General features: G+C 34.0%; 1 protein-coding gene across 1 annotated transcript; it reads left to right on the forward strand.

Moving 5' to 3' along the window:
- The first annotated feature begins 1,000 nt into the window (after window positions 1-1,000).
- LOC132720258 (uncharacterized) lies at window positions 1,001-15,001 on the forward strand. Its single transcript, XM_060704347.1, has 6 exons — window positions 1,001-1,124; window positions 1,979-2,217; window positions 9,640-9,766; window positions 12,469-12,582; window positions 12,941-13,909; window positions 14,515-15,001. Exons 1-6 carry the CDS (start codon window positions 1,064-1,066, stop codon window positions 14,607-14,609), a joined length of 1,605 nt encoding a protein of 534 aa, XP_060560330.1. The 5' UTR covers window positions 1,001-1,063; the 3' UTR covers window positions 14,610-15,001.
- The last annotated feature ends 1,792 nt before the right edge of the window (window positions 15,002-16,793 follow it).

Consider the following 16,793-nt stretch of genomic DNA (forward strand, 5'->3'; position numbering starts at 1 on the left):
TAGTTTTGGCTCTGAATGATAACTAAACGCTATGACCTAAAGGCCTTAGATTTGGCGTGAATGGTAATCATGACTGCTAGATTAGTTTTATCGATTTAAGATCACTAAGTCAACTTGGTCTTCGTTAAATAAAGTTTAAGCTTTACCGGTAGTCAATGTGTAAACAAATTACACATGCTGATAGGTAGAAAAAAGACATGTAATTGTATAGCATTAACTCCAAAACATTTCAGCTGGTTTTATGCATGTATTACTTCTAATTATAGATTAAATAAGTAATAATTGAATGATTTTAATTGATAAACTATATTACATCTCCTCCTCACATTTCTTTGTCTCTTGAACGTGATAGTAATTGATCCTAGAATATAATGATTATATAAGGATCGTGGAGACAAGGACCCAAATCAGAATAAGTAAAAAGAACAGCAGTGTATTTAATCTATAAAGTATATAACAAACAAATATTTTTTATGTTTTAAATTAATATAGGAAATCTTTATTTCATATCTGATACGATTCTATTTGAAGAAATGATATGTGATATTCTTTCTTTGCATAAAGAAAAAACAAACACCTTATGAAAAGCAAATTCGTCGTGCATCGCCCATTTTCTAAAATGAAGTAATTTATTGACATTGGCATGACAACACAATATCATCCGAGAAGAACATTATAAAGTACAAAAATTTAACTCAATAAAGAGAATTTCTGTGTACAATGGGAAGTAATAACTGAACGATTATGGGAGGAAGTTTGTAGCATTTATTTCCCTTATGCAAAATTCAAATACATGTAGAAGTGCGGTCATTTGACCTGACCTGTTTGGTTCCATATTTTAAATATTGTATATATACTAGTAATTGCTTGTTGGGATAATGAAATAATCACGAACAGTTCAAGCGCGGCATTTTAAATGAAAAACGTAGTTTATGCCATTGGAATATTTCACTACTTTTATTTTATTACGGTGCATTTTTTCTCTCTTATTTTCAGGTTAATTATTCCGTGTATAGAAAAGTTTAGTATTTGCAACCACAATTACACTTCTGTTCTGATTGAAATGATGTGGTTAACAACTGTTGCTTTAATACTGAGTAGTATATGCTACCAAACTGAAGCCAGTAAGTTCTTTAAATTTCTCAAAGAGCGATTAATTATAAACTTCGTTCGATTTGAAAATCTTAACAAAACATGCAAAGATACTAAATAATATCATAATGTATGAAATATGGAAAGTTGAATTGATTTTACACCATATGATAGATCTAAGTGATTTATAAGGTTACTGACATAATACATCTATAATTAAACGTCATGGGCCTATTCATAAAATTAAAAAAAAAATTAATTAAAATCTACGTAAAACCAAGCAAACAAACAAATAAAATCTGTTATAATGATGATAACTGTAAGAGATTGTCTGAGATATTTGCTATCGGGCACTGATAGACTGTGAAGAAGCAATACGTGGGTGTCCGTACAGTGTATATTTTGTAAATTGTTTTAACTTCGTATTCCGAAGTTATAGAGGATATTTGTTTAGTTCAATGTAAGATCGGAATATAAGCATCAAAAGGTATATTTCACGAGTGGCTCAGCCACGAGTGAAATATGAACTTTTGGTGTTCACAAGGTGAAATATATTTCCATCTTACACTAAACTAAACAAATTTTCTTTTTATTATATGTAAAGAAACGTTTTAAAAAGACATTAAACCTAATACTAAATGAAAAGCGCGCCAAATAATAATACAATGTTACGTCATTTACGACGTCACGTTATTAAGTTGGTTACGCTGGTATTTCACTGAAACAACGTAAATGGGCTTAAATTCAAAACAGTGAAATTATCTAATTGATAATACTGAAATTATCAGTTTTAAATCACTGATATATTTCTATAATCCACCGAAAAGCATGTAATAAATTGTTTTATTGACGCTTGAATATTTTTTTTTTGTTTGGAATATTTCAGGAATAGATTTGCCAGTATCATGGAGAACATGTGGCAATGTTTACAACATGCAAGATGTAGACGAAATACACCTGACATATGACGGTGACAATAGGAGAATTTCAAGATGTACACTTCAGTTTACAAACAGTGACACCAGGTGGAAACAGATTTGTGTAAAACCAACGATTTTACGATTGCAGTGTTCTACCACTGTAAACTATTATATCTTTAAGGTGACACCCTCAATTGATAGCGAGGTTTGTAAGTTATGATTATAGTTATACCGAACATTGGTGTTTTATGGCACGAATCTATGTGTTAAGTGATCTTGTCTGTAATATAACTTAAAGTTATTCTAGAAAAATGTGTTACACTTGTTATGTATGCAACATATTACATGTATATAATTTATATCTGACCAGTTGGTATTTCCAATATTATCATTGTTCTATTTTTAGAACATAAACTACATGTATGTACTAGAAGGTTTTTACCTGTTGTAGAAAACTCATGCATTATATTTAGATAGAAACTTCTGGAATGATCTTTATTGTTGAAGTTGCTAGATTATGATTACTTGAGAACATAATAGACCTTTCTGGAAACTTCTTAGTTAATATATATAAGGAGACATTTTTTCATTAATCTTATCTTTAAGTCATCAGTTACCTTTTTAGTCATCAGTGATCTTTTAGGTCATCAATATATTTGGAGTATTATTCAACTTGGAAATTAAGTGATTTATTGGAGCTTGGATTATTAATTATTCTTGTGGATTTTATTGTGGGAATTTATTCTAAAGTGTTCTTGGATTTAACTGTGCTATAGAAAAAGGATCATTCCAGGATCAGACTAGACATTTGTAATTTTTATTTGGACTTCAGGTATTTGTAAAGATAATTTTTATTTTATTTTTCTTTAATAATTTTTCTGTAATAAATTTGTTATTGTTACAAGTTTGTTGCTGGCTTTTCTTTCTCGTTACGCCTGGCTCGTAACAGAAATTGGGGGCTCGTCCGGGATTTAAATATTTCTTTTTGGCTACAATATTGGAAATTATTACTGTTTATGTTACATTTTATTATTACCGTATTTACTCATCTGAGTTGATATCATAGTTGTTCTATTAAGTGTACCTTTCATTTTGAAATTTTTGAAACACATCACTTTCTGAGTTTAAAACCAGCAGCAAGCAGTCATGTCTTTTAATTTAGAAAAGTTTGTAGCTGAACCTTCCCAGGAGGTATTAGATTTGGCTAAGAAAACTGATTTGCTCGATCTTGCAAAAAAGTATAATTTATTAGAAATTAAATCTTCAATGCGTAAACAAGAAATTAAAAATCTTCTGATTCATTATTTTGTGGATGAAGATATTTTTGGACAAGATGCACTTTCTCTGATTGTTGAAACAAACCCAGAAATTAAGATAAAAGAGCTTGAACTTCAATTTAAATTTGAACTAGAAAAAATGAGATTAGAAAAAGAAAGGGAAGAAAGGCAGTTACAGTTAGAAAAAGAAAGGGAAGAAAGGCAGTTACAGTTAGAAAAAGAAAGGGAAGAAAGACTGTTAGAAAAAGAAAGGGAAGAAAAAGAAAGGGAAAGGCAGTTTGAAAAAGAAAGAGAAGAGAGAGAATTTCAGTTAAAAATGAGAGAATTAGAAATTAAAGAGAGAGCAAATCAGTTTGAACATAGAATCAATTCAAAATTTGATGTCACTAAAAATATTAGGCTTGTTCCCCCTTTCCAAGAAAAAAGAAGTTGATAAGTATTTTCTTCATTTTGAAAAGGTTGCTGAAAATTTAAAATGGCCAAGAGAGCACTGGACATTACTTTTACAGAGTGTCTTAATTGGTAAAGCTCGTGAAATCTATACACAACTTACTGTTGAACAAAGCTCTAATTATGATAATGTAAAAGAATTAATTCTGAAAGGTTATGAGTTAGTACCAGAGGCCTACAGGCAAAAATTCAGAAATTCTAAGAAAGAAATTGGTCAAACCCATGTCGAATTTGCAAGGGAAAAAGAACAACTTTTTGATCGGTGGTGTCTATCTAAGAAAATTAATAAAAATCATGAAAAGCTCAGACAGCTCATGTTAGTTGAAGAGTTTAAACGTTGCATTCACTCTGATGTTAAATCTTTCTTAGATGAAAAAACAGGTAGAAACTTTAGAAGAAGCTGCCCGTCTAGCTGATGATTATTCTTTAACCCACAAAGTCTCATTTATAATAAAGGGAAGTCCACACCCTCACATTTTAATTCCCAAGTTCAGTTCTGGTATTTTATCTGGCTCATCTAGTCAGTCAAATACTCCCAAATCAAAGTCATCTGATGAACATAAAGGTCATAGTCCCTTATCTCGTCCGACATGCAATTATTGCAAGAAAACTGGACATCTTATTTCTGATTGCTTTACCTTAAAAAGAAGGCAACAGCAACGTGATGAGGCCAAACCCACAGGTCTTACCACTTCAAGGTCTGAACCTCAGTCTTGTATTGATAACAATGCAATTTTGAAGGTCAAAGAACCCAAGTCTGATTCTATAATGGAGATTTATGAACCATTCCTTTCGGAAGGTTCCGTGTCACTTATCGGTGACACTTGCCCACCTACTCCTATTACAATTTTAAGAGACACAGGAGCTTCTCAATCTCTTATTTTAGCAGATACACTGCCTTTTTCTGAGAAGACTTCTTCTGGATCTAGTGTCCTTATTCAGGGTGTAGAGTGTGGTTTTTCTAATGTCCCTCTCCATAATATTTATTTGTCCTCAGATTTGGTAACTGGGCCGGTGGCTGTAGGTATAAGATCTTTCTTACCCTTTAAAGGTGTTCAGTTATTGCTAGGTAATGACTTAGCTGGAGATAAGGTAGTGGTTTAATCCACTTGTAACTGACACTCCTTGTGTGGATCAGATATCTGACGCCCATTGAGCAGGAAATTCCCTGACCTTTACCCTTCATGTGCAGTTACTCGAGCTATGGCTAAGAAGGCCATTCAAGAAGATAATTATTGTTCAGATATTGACTTAGCTGATACTTTTATAGGTCAGTCTTTTGATAATGAAAAGAATTTTTCTCTTACTCCTACTCTGCCTGAAACTCAGACAGATTTTTTCAATATCTGATTTTTCTACACCAAGATCTAAAGATCAAGGTCATGATACGCTGTCAAGGTCACAGCTTATCCAGGAACAACAAAATGATCCTGAGATTTCTGTCCCTTTTTTCAAAAAAGGCTTTTTAGTGAAGATGAAGCTTTACAAGTCCCTGTTTGTTATTATGAAAAAGAATGGGATTTTAATGAGAAAATGGCGACCGCCCAATGTCCCTGCTGAAGAGGAGTGGACTGTAAATCACCAAATTGTGGTCCCTAAATCATATCGCCAGGAAAATATTAAGCCTTCTGGCTCATGAAACACCCATGGCAGGTCATTTAGGTGTTAATAAAACCTACCATAAAATTCCTCAGTCATTTTTTATTGGCCTGGCCTTAAAGCAGATGTATCTCTAGGTACTGTAAAATCTTGTCCATACTTGTCAGATGGTTTGGAAAACCTAATCAGACAATACCAAAAGCCTCAATTTACAGCCTATTCCTGCATTTGATTGAACCTTTTAGTAGAGTTACTTATTGACTGTGTAGGTCCATTACCAAAACTAAATCAGGTTCTCTCAGTACAATTAACTATTATGTGTTGCTTCTACGCGCTTCCCTGAAGCTATTCCTTAAGGAATATTTAAAGCCAAAACTATTGTCAAGGCTCTTGTTGAAGTTTTTCACATTTGTTGGTTTACCTAAGTTCAGTACAGTCCGATCAAGGGTCAAATTTTATGTCTGGTATTTTTCCAGCAGGTCATGCACGAGTTAGGAATTACTCAATATAGGTCTTCAGCCTATCAATCCTGAAAGTCAAAGGTGCATTAGAAAGATTTCACCCAGACTCTGAAAAATATGATAAGATCATATTGTTTTGACACTGAAAAAGACTGGGATGAAGGCAAATCCATTTATTGTTTATTTGCTGGTAAGAGAATCTGTTCAGGAATCTCTTGGCTTCAGCCCTTTTGAATTAGTATTTGGTCACACTTGTCCGAGGACCCTTAAAACTTCCTAAAAGAGAAATTCCTGTCTGAAGATGACATATGCTTTAAATTTGCTTCAGTATGTATCAGATTTTTCGAAATAGGTTGGGACTAATGCATGTGAGTTAGCTAGACACTTTAATTTAAAATCAACACAAAGTAAAATGAAATCAAGGTATGATGAGAATGCTGCAGGAAAAGAAGTTTTAACCAAAGCTGGTGATAGAGTACTTGCTCTTTTACCTATACCTGGAAAACGCATTACAGGCAAGATTACTTTGGTCCCTTATACTATTGAAAAGAAAGTCAGTGGACCTTAATTATATTATTAATACTCCTGGGAGGGCGAAAGCAAAAAGCAAATGTGTCATATAAATATGTTAAAAGAATAATTTTGGACAGAGATAGCAAAAATTAGTATAAAACCTATATACTTTTTGTAAACTCTGTTCCACAAAATCAATGTTCCAATTGAATTTAATAGGTGTGAAAATTTTTGAAAAGTCTGATCCTGGTTCACCCAAAGCTTTGAAAACTCTGAATATTCTGAAAAATCTGGATGAAAAACTTGCTCACTTAGAACCGTCGAAAACGAGAATGAACTGAAACAGCTTATTTTATGAATATGAACACTTATTTCCTGAAATATTCCCCACACGTTTACTGACAAATACATCATGACGTCATCTTGAAAACTCTGAACCAATAAAACATCCATATAGAACGAATCCTATAAAACAAAAAGTACCTGAGACAAGAAGTTCAGTATTTATTGATAATGACTTTATTGAACCAAGTCAAAGCAGGTTACAGCTCTCCATGTATTCTTGTTACGCGAAATCAAATGGAACATATAGAAATGTGTACATATTATCGTAAAAGTGAAACTCTGTAACAAAAACTGATTCATTCCTATACCAAGAAATTGATGATGTATTGACAAATTGGAAAAGCAAAGTATGTAAAAAGTTTGATCTATTCTAAAAGGATTCTGGCAAGTCCACTTACTGAATAGAGCAAAGAAATATCAGCCTTTGTAACACCAGACCGGCTTATATCAATATAAAGTCATGCCATTTGGTATGAAAAACCACCAGCAACTTTCAGAGACTTATAAACATGGTAATATTTGGGCTACACGGATGTGACGGCATAATATTGATGACGCAATCATCTACTCTGATGAAATGGGAAAGGAACATCTCACAAAACTATAAGAGCATTTCTTCGACCGACTTAGTGATTGCTTAAATTGACTAGTATAATCTTGGCAAAAAAGGTGAATTTTGTCCATGCAATTTTAACCTTTTTAGGACATGTTAGTGGGACAGGGTAAAGTAAAACCAATAGAAAGCTAAGGTCAAAAGCTATCTCTGAATTTCCTGTGCCTTATGTAAAAGCAACTGATGGATTTCTTGGTAATGGCAGGGTATTAATCTGTAAATGTTTGTAAATTAATTTTTCGTTTTTATTGCAGAACCATGTGACCAAATTTGCTAAAGAAAAAGAAACAAATTCATTTGAATGAACAAGTGGTCCGGCATTTAACAGCCTTAAAGCCATACTTAAGAGTGCACCAGTTCTTTTGGCACCAGATTTTAATAAAAACTTTAAAGTTAGCTGTAGATGCTAGGACATAGGTGCTGGAATGTATTGATCCATGAGAAGACAACAATGGGTGGTTGATCATCCTGTTTGTTTTACTTTTTACCTAAAAAAGTTTAATGAACATAGAAAAATTACTCTACTATAGAGAAAGAGTGCCTTGCTCTTATTCTGCTATTCAAGCATTTTTGAAGTTTATCTAACTTCTTCAAAAGTTGCCTGTTGTTGTCTTTAGTTGAGTCACAATCCCCTCAACTTTTCTTGCATAAACTTAAAACAAAAATCAAAGGTTGTTTGCCGGTGGAGCTTATTTTTGCAAGAATATTAGTCTTGACATTAGACACATTAAAGGGAAAGATAATTTGAATCCCTGATCACTTTCAACGTGTCCTAAAAACTGTTATTTGCAGTATTTTTAAAATTTAACATTTATATGATATGATTGATTATTTTTTGTTGTTGTTTGCTAAATTGTTTGTAATAGCATTTATATGATATGATTGGTTATTTTTTTTTGTTGTTGTTTGCTATTGTTTGTAATACAACATATATATAATGAATGTATAAAATTGTGTTAACATTTCTCCTATGTTATTTGTTAGTTTACATTGTTTTGATTTATGTAAAGAAATATTCATTTCATTCATATTTCTTTTTTCTTGAAGAGGGGAAGTGTTATGTATGCAACATATACATGTATATAATTTATATCTTGACCAGTTGTATTTCCAATATATTATGCATTGTTTCTATTTTTAGAACATAAACTACATGTATGTACTAGAAGGTTCTTAACTGTTGTTAGAAAACTCATGCATTATATTTAGATAGAAACTTCTGGAATGAATCTTTATTGTTGAAGTTGCTAGATTGATGATTACTTGAGAACATAATAGACCTTTCTGGAAACTTCTTAGTTTAATATATATAAGGAGACATTTTTTTCATTAAATCTTATCTTTAAGTCATCAGTTACCTTTTTAGTCATCAGTGATCTTTTAGGTCATCAATATATTTGGAGTATTATTCAACATTGGTGGAAAAATTAAGTGATTTATTGGAGCTTGGATTATTAATTATTCTTGTGGATTTTATTGTGGAATTTATTAATAAAGTGTTCTTGGATTTAACTGTGCTATAGAAAAAGGATCATTCCAGGATCAGACTAGACATTTGTAATTTTTATTTGGACTTCAGGTATTTGTAAAGATAATTTTTATTTTATTTTTCTTTAATAATTTTTCTGTAATAAATTTGTTATTGTTACAAGTTTGTTGCTGGCTTTTCTTTCTCGTTACGCCTGGCTCGTAACACACTAAACTAAAGGCTATTACAATAAGTTGTTTGTTTGTTTGTTTGTTTCATTTTACGCCTTTTCCCAACAGTATTTCGCCTATATGACTGAAATACTGTTGGGAGAAGGCGTAAAATAAAACAAACAAACAACTTATTGTAATAGCGTTTAGTTTAGTGTAACATATTTTTCTAGAAGTACTTTATAAGAATCCCCAATTTCAAGTTATACATTTCTATTTTTTTTATCACTATTTGAAATACTTATGGAAAATGTACTTATTCAACTAAATGTAGACCAACCCACTTTAATGATCTGATAAACAAAAAGGTACGGGATAAGATATCATGCAATTTAGTAATTTTTCTATTTGAGCTAGGGTTGAAATTGTTGGGGGCGAATCTGCGATAATAGCAGACACAAACTTATGTACAGTGAGTGTCATTGCATAATATATCCAAATGAAAATTTAGAACTTATTTAATGACATTTTTTAACATTTCAGTACAAATAATATCGGCATTGTTATATAAAAATGAGTCTCTGGTTGATAACATAGCAAATCAGAGACATGACTTGTAAAAATCGGTACAAATATATCCACTTACACTGCTATTTAAGATATAAAGACGAATATAGGATTAACGTAAATTAAAAGATAATGTGTAATGTATTTTGATTTTAATATTGTAGAACAAGCTTGAATGTGACCGTACACATTTTACAGAATGGTGCTCCGATGCCAAGGATTTGTTCCTAGTATTTAACAGTTATGGTTCCGAACTAAATCATATATCTCTAACCATCACCTTAGTTACAGGTAAGTTTTTTTTGTAACATTACTTCATACGATATTTCCTAGAATATGTATTATGCATGGTATATTATAATCTTTGAAGTAATAAGCATCGCCGGTAAAATATATATCAGCAATGTTTTTGTTATATGTTAAACAGATTATAATAAATGCTATTATATCCTAAAATAACTTGGACAGAAAGGCATAGAATGCAAGCATTCTAATTGGCTATAATATCTTTTCTTTTCTCTGTAACTTAACCCCTACCAAAATATTCAATATGAAAGTGAACATTTTCACCCTGTCCAATCGTAAATCGAGTTGTATTCAACAGTTTAAACAAAGCATAACACTTTCACTAAAATTGCTTTAAGGAATATATAAAACCTGACATATAGTCACAAGTTATTGACATCGATTCACGTGTTAGTGCATATTATTTGTTTTAAGGATTTTCGTCATATAGACGACGCTAGTCGAGGGTGATACCGCCAAAACCTGTTTATATATTCAGCCATATAACCAGTTAAGCAATCATTTTTACAAATTGTATCATAGTTTGGAGACCTTTCTGTTGAAAATGTGTCAGGGTTAAATCGTATACATATACATGCACAGTGCGTTAACTGGAGTGCGGGTATTAGTTACCCGCACTCCAGAGCATGTCCATTGATTGGTTCATTTTTGCTGGGGTTTACATATTGTGACGGCAGATAAAGGGAAAGCGACAGAAATGTCATATTCAGATGTTCGTTCATTGGTTCATTTTTGCCGGGGTTTCATATTGTGACAACAGGGAACGTGCTTTTATGTTTGACTATGATACAAAAGAGAAAGAACGCCAAAACACTCGGCAATCTGATTAATACTCGGGGGCTACGCCCCCTCGTACAAATCAGATAGCCTCGTGTTTCGGTGCTCTTTCTATTACTTAATAATACAGCAAACCCACCGTGCATATCCAGTAACGCAAGAAAGTGCAATTAAGGTTAAAGTGACGCCGGATCTGTGCAACGCTATTGCCAAAACGAATAACACAGTAAGTAAACGAACCAAAATATTTTTTATAGAAATGAATTAGCGCATACGGCTGCTACGACATTATACTTTAACCAGCATCACAATTATTTTTAGGAATATGTTTACTTTTTAAGATCATTCGTGAGAAAGACAAACCTGATTATTGTTTTGAATGTGACTTTTGTGTTTCGTCAAATAAATTGGTAAATTTAGCACATTTAAAACTACAGTGTTCTATTTCGTCCACACATTTTCGCGAGTGACACGTATGGTGGCTGATTTTGTACGCTTTTGTGCGTCTAGTTGGCGCTAGCGACAACACGACAAAGCGCCAAATAGCGTGTTTTCGGACTTTCGTCTTGTCGCTAGCGACAACACGTCAAAGCGCCAAACGACGCCTTGTCGCACTGTCGTCCTGCCTCTAGCGAAGCACGCCAAACGGCGCGTTGACATGCGCGCGATGTCGCTCTGTCGCTTGGCTAATAAGCCAATCCTTCGATTTGAAGCGAGCGACAATGTGACATCGCGACAACATGCCTCACGACAACGCGCCGTTTGGCGTGCATCGTTTGCGACAGGGCGACAAAAAAGAGTCCGACAACGCGCCGTTTGGCGCTTTGTCGTGTTGTCGCTAGCGCCAACTAGACGCACAAAAGCGTACCAAATCAGCCACTATAAACACGCGATAATTATCGCGTGTCTACTAGCGGAATAGGACACCGTATAAAATTTTTTTTCATATTCTGTATACTACAAGTGTCGTTTAACAATAGAAGGAAGGTGGTAAAATAAGATTTAGCTAGTTTTAATGAGATAACCGCCGTTGCTACATTGCTTCATTCACGACTTGGGCGTTACCTCCTAATATTGGTCTAAATTACGTTTATCTGCTAAATTAAGTGAAATATGACACGAGTAGATTGGCTTAGGTACACCGAATATAAAATAATCATTAAGTAAAATGTACGTTATTGTATTTAAAGTCTTTAAGATATCAACAAAATCTAAAAATCGCCATCAATTCGCTATCACGAATGATATTGAAAAATAAACATTTTCATAGAAATCTTTATTATGAGGTTTATAATTTAATGTCTCAGCAACTGTATGCGCTACCTCATTTCTTAAAGTTGTGTGTACAATAAAAATGTTGGTCCATTTATTTATCGCGGTGCTCATTTTAGCCACTTAATTATGCGTTACTTTTGCACAATTCCAGCGATATTTGCACATTCCTGCGTTACTGGATATACACGGTGAAACTTCCTACATTTGAGAGAAAAAAATAAAAACAACGTTACTTCATAAATTGACAACAGTCGTCTATGTACATGTAGCTTACATAGGCAACGTTACCATTTTATAAAGCGCAACTGTCGACTATTTACTTTAAATCAATAATATATTGTATGGCGTGATGTTTATAACAATGAACAGTCTTTTTTTTTCATTAAAAACTCAGGTGATTTAAAACCTTTTGATTAATATAAACTTTATATTCTTATATAACTCTGCGACAATTTTAATTCACATAGAACTTTGCAATTCTCTTCTAGTTCAGCGACGAATACTAGTTATTGGATTAAGGTTCTAAAAACTTGGTTGAAATGGTTTCATATATAATTGCATTGTCAGATACCCACGGTTGATTGTTTTTATGCATATATCACATTAAGAGAGACTAAAATAAACTTTCTTTTCAGTTATTCCGGAATCCTTGATTCTAGGAATATCTATCCCTGTCGGGTTGATGTTATTGCTGGTTATTGTATGTATATGTAAGAAGAAATGTGACTCTGACCAGAGTACATCGACAGGTAAAATTGAATTTTCTTTGGTAAAGTTAAATAACCTTATGTTTATCCATCTATAGCATAACATGACAGGTGTTTATGACGTGTGTTGTATTACATATAATATTATTGTATGGCAACATTCATGAATACGGTATCATTGTTTGCTCTTGATCACTAAAATAATGTATTAAAAAGGAAACATTTTATCATCATATGTATATTTTATCTTAGTACATAACTATAGCTAAAATGTTTAATTCTACACGCTTACTAATAATCTATCAACTGATCAACAGTAACCTTTTCAGATCAATGAAGTTTTTTGAATTTTGTTAATTTAATTAACGCTTTTCTTCTCTTCGGAATGTCCTCCAATAAGTGGGAGCAAGAGGTACGAGTCAGTTACCAGCATATCCACGGGTAGCAGAGGGAAATTCAGGCTCGCGCGCAATTCACACATCAACATCACCAAGATTATCTGTCAACCGGATAAGAAACCATCCGACCTATCACACTGGATATGACTTACATCCTATACAAACAAATCATCACATGAATAACACTTACATGTATCAAAGCAACCCGCAAACAGAGCCATCTGGTCATTTTGCTGTGGCACAGGTACAAACTGCAATCCCAATTCAAACTTCTCCAGGTGGAGTAAAGAACCACACGTTTAATCAAGTCTACCATCATTCAAATACGACCCATGTTAACCCTACAGTGAATATTTCTACCGTGCCAGGATATTTAAACAGTGAACAATGTTATCAAAACAGCACTCAGTATCACCCTGTACAGAATATAGTATCGATGCACACACCAGCAACACATTCTCGGTACGGACACACTAGTAATGGCTGTGATCTTAACCTAAGTACCAAAGCTTTATCTCCTCGTTTGAACACCTCTCCAAGACAACCTCGAAATAAACAAACATCCAAACAAAATACTTCTGGGTACCAAAGTTTCATACCGCATGGTGCATTTACTGAAAAGTCGTCAAGGCTTACGGCTTCTCCTAAAATAAATCAACAACTAAGATCATCTGACAATAGACAATCTTTCCATGGACAAAATCGAGTACAACAACTGCCTTCTACCAGCCAAAAGCATACGCAGCAATCCCCAGACCACGTGCAGATAAGCGTGCATTCTCCAACTCATGGATCCACATCACCCATATTATCAAGTAGACAATCGGTCTTCTATAAAACAGATGGTTCCTCTTTAAACAGTTCACAAGCCTCTTCTCCATTACCAAAAGCTAGGGTAAACAATAAAAGACAGGGTCACACACAAGGAAGCAGCCTCACCCCGGATTATAAACCAGTACAGCCACCATCGGGTAATAATCTATCGTCTGTTTGTATTAAGATTAAGTATGATTGACAATTTCATTTTGTTCATTAAGCAGCTTTATTTGCATTGTGTATTATATAATCAATCAGTAGTTAGATTATGCAGCAATATGCTATCTAAAAATAAATTTGAAAACATTTAACTGATTAAAAAAAACAATGATATTCATTAAGAATAAAGATTTAGCTTATTCATTTACATTTATATCACGAATATTTTGTACAAAAAGCTTTTTTTTTATATAAAAGAACAGCGCAGATAAGTTGATTGTAAGACATAAAGCAGCATTTTCTTCGAAACATATATGAGCCGCGTCACGACAAAACCAACATAATCGGTTTGCGACCAGCATGGATCCAGACCAGCCTGCGCATCCGCCAGTCTGATCAGGATCCATGCTGTTCGCTTACAAACCCTAATACAAGTAGAGAAACTGATAGCGAAAAGCATGGATCCTGATCAGACTGCGCGGATGCGCAGGCTGGTCTGGATCCATGCTGGTCGCAAATCCATTATATATTGGTTTTGTCGTGACGCGGCTCATATGTATCGTTTAACGATGAATTAAATTTTTTTATATATTTGTTTAAGGTGCACCCCCATCATATGAGACTGCCATGAGCTCGTCATACCATGAGAGAATGAAGGAGTATGATTCTGAATGGGATAAGAAAGGAAACTTATGATTTAATTTTTTGTTTAATGATGCTAAAATTCATTCTCATTGAACAATAAATATTGTGATTCGTGTTCAATAATTGTCGTGATTATATTTAAATATCGTGAATTTTTTTAATAAGATAGCATCCTTTAATGCTTTAATGTTTGAGATTCTGTTTAATAAATATACCTGAATAAAAAATTAAACTAATAAATCAATAACGTTAAACTCTTTCGAATATGCATATACAATAAATAAGTAAATAAAATAAAACTATACAGGTATGAAAAAATCATTGCGAAAAAAAGTGTTTAATTTTATTTTATAGCTTATGATTAAGACAATTACCTAAAATTATTTCTAAACGATTTTAGCGCGAATTTTTGTTTTATGATGATGCAAATTGTAAATATAGTTTATTTGTTAGTGAATGGTCTTTCTTATAATGGTGGTGTCGATCTGTCCTGTTATCTGGAGCAGTGAGCCTGTAAGACTGTTCTACTAAAAAAAAATCTGAGATATGTTTAAATGATGCCCTTCTCAGCTAAACCACTTCCAGATATGTCCCCATGTTCACCAATAGACACTTACCCTAGCTTAATGAGTTCTAGACATATTTCCCATGTATGTTAACACTTTCTAGACCCACCCGCAGGTGAACAAACTCAGTCGTTCAGTCTCATCCTTCAGAATAGCCTGTTCTAGAAAAAAGTCTAGCTTTATTAGTTTTAGCATATTCCCCAGTTTAACCAATTTAAGACCCACCCCATCTTATCCATTTTAAACATATCTACAGGTAAAGCCATTCTGGACCAATCCCCAGTTCAAGTATGTGCTGACCTTAAGACCGACCCCTACGTTAACCTGTTTTATGTTTTAGACATACACACGGGTCAAGTATGTCCTGACCTTTCCCCTGAGTTATCTTTTTCTAAAAACTAACCACGCATGTCAAGTATGTCCTGATCTATCCCGTACGTTAAGCAGTTCTATGCCTATCCCCCTGGTCAAGTATGTACTAACATTTCCCCTACCGTAACCAGTTCTACACCTTTCTCTTAGATCAAGTACGTCCTGACCTTTCCCCTAAGTTAACCAGTTCTAGTCCTTTTTCCCAGGTCAAGTATGTCCTGACCTACCCCCAACGTTAACCAGTTCTAGACCTATCCCCACGGTCATGTATGTTCTTACGAATCCCTAACGTCAAGCAGTTTTATACCAAACACCCAGATCAAGTACGTTCTGACCTTTTCTCTAAGTTAACCAGTTCTACACCTATACCCCAGGTTAAGTATGTCCTGACCTATCCCCTACGGTAACCAGTTATACACCTATCACCCATGTGAAGTATGTCCTGACCTATCTCCAGCGTTAACCAGTTCTAGAACAATACTCCAGGTTAAGTATGTCCTGTCCAATCCCGAACGTTAAGCAGTTAAAGACCAATCCTCCAGGTCAAGTATGTTCTGACCTATCTCCTATGTTAACCAGTTCTACGTTAACCAGTTCTAGACCTATTCCCGAGGCCAAATATGTCCTGACCTATCCCCTGAGTTAACCAATTCTAGACCTATCACCCAGGTCAAACGTTAACCATTTGTAGACCTTTCCCCATGGTCAAGTATGTTATGGCCTATCCCCTACGTTAACTAATTCTATACCTATCCCGAAGTTCAAGTATGTCCTGACTTACCCCATATGTAAACCAGTTCTAGACAACTTTCTAGGTCAAGTATGGCCTGACCTTTTCCCTACGTTAACGAGTTGTAGACCTATCCCCCAGGTCAAGTATGTCATGATCTATCCCCTACGATAACCGGTTCTAGACCTATCCCTCAGGTTTGTTTGTCCTGACTTATCCTTAACGTAAACCAGTTCTACACCTATCCCTCAGGTCAAGTATGTCCTGGCCTACCCCCTACGTTAATCAGTTCTAGGCATATTCTTCAAGTTGTTCAAGTTCCAAACATATTCATAGGTAAAACAGTTCTTGGCATGTACCCTTAGTCAAACAGTTCCTGAACTATCTCCTATGTTAACCATGCAGTTCTAAACGTTCCATCAGCTTAACCTGTGCTAGACATATCCTATAACCTTTTTACTGGATAAAATCATTTCTTTGCATATAAATTATAAAAGACTCTTGATGTTTTTGAATATGTGATTAATTATAAAAAAGTAAATTAGTGCGCACATCTGCGAGGGATAT

The sequence above is a fragment of the Ruditapes philippinarum genome, unplaced genomic scaffold (genome assembly GCF_026571515.1).
Source record: "Ruditapes philippinarum isolate M1 unplaced genomic scaffold, ASM2657151v2 ctg5461_1_1_1_1, whole genome shotgun sequence".
In the NCBI taxonomy this organism is placed as follows: domain Eukaryota; kingdom Metazoa; phylum Mollusca; class Bivalvia; order Venerida; family Veneridae; genus Ruditapes; species Ruditapes philippinarum.

Excerpts from the sequence above, each read along its gene's own strand:
- LOC132720258 (XM_060704347.1), top strand. The coding sequence starts at position 1,064 with ATGATGTGGTTAACAACTGTTGCTTTAATACTGAGTAGTATATGCTAC. Across the intron at positions 9,767-12,468 it reads AACCATCACCTTAGTTACAG|TTATTCCGGAATCCTTGATT; the intron begins GTAAGTTTTTTT and ends CTTTCTTTTCAG. Across the intron at positions 13,910-14,514 it reads ACCAGTACAGCCACCATCGG|GTGCACCCCCATCATATGAG; the intron begins GTAATAATCTAT and ends TATTTGTTTAAG.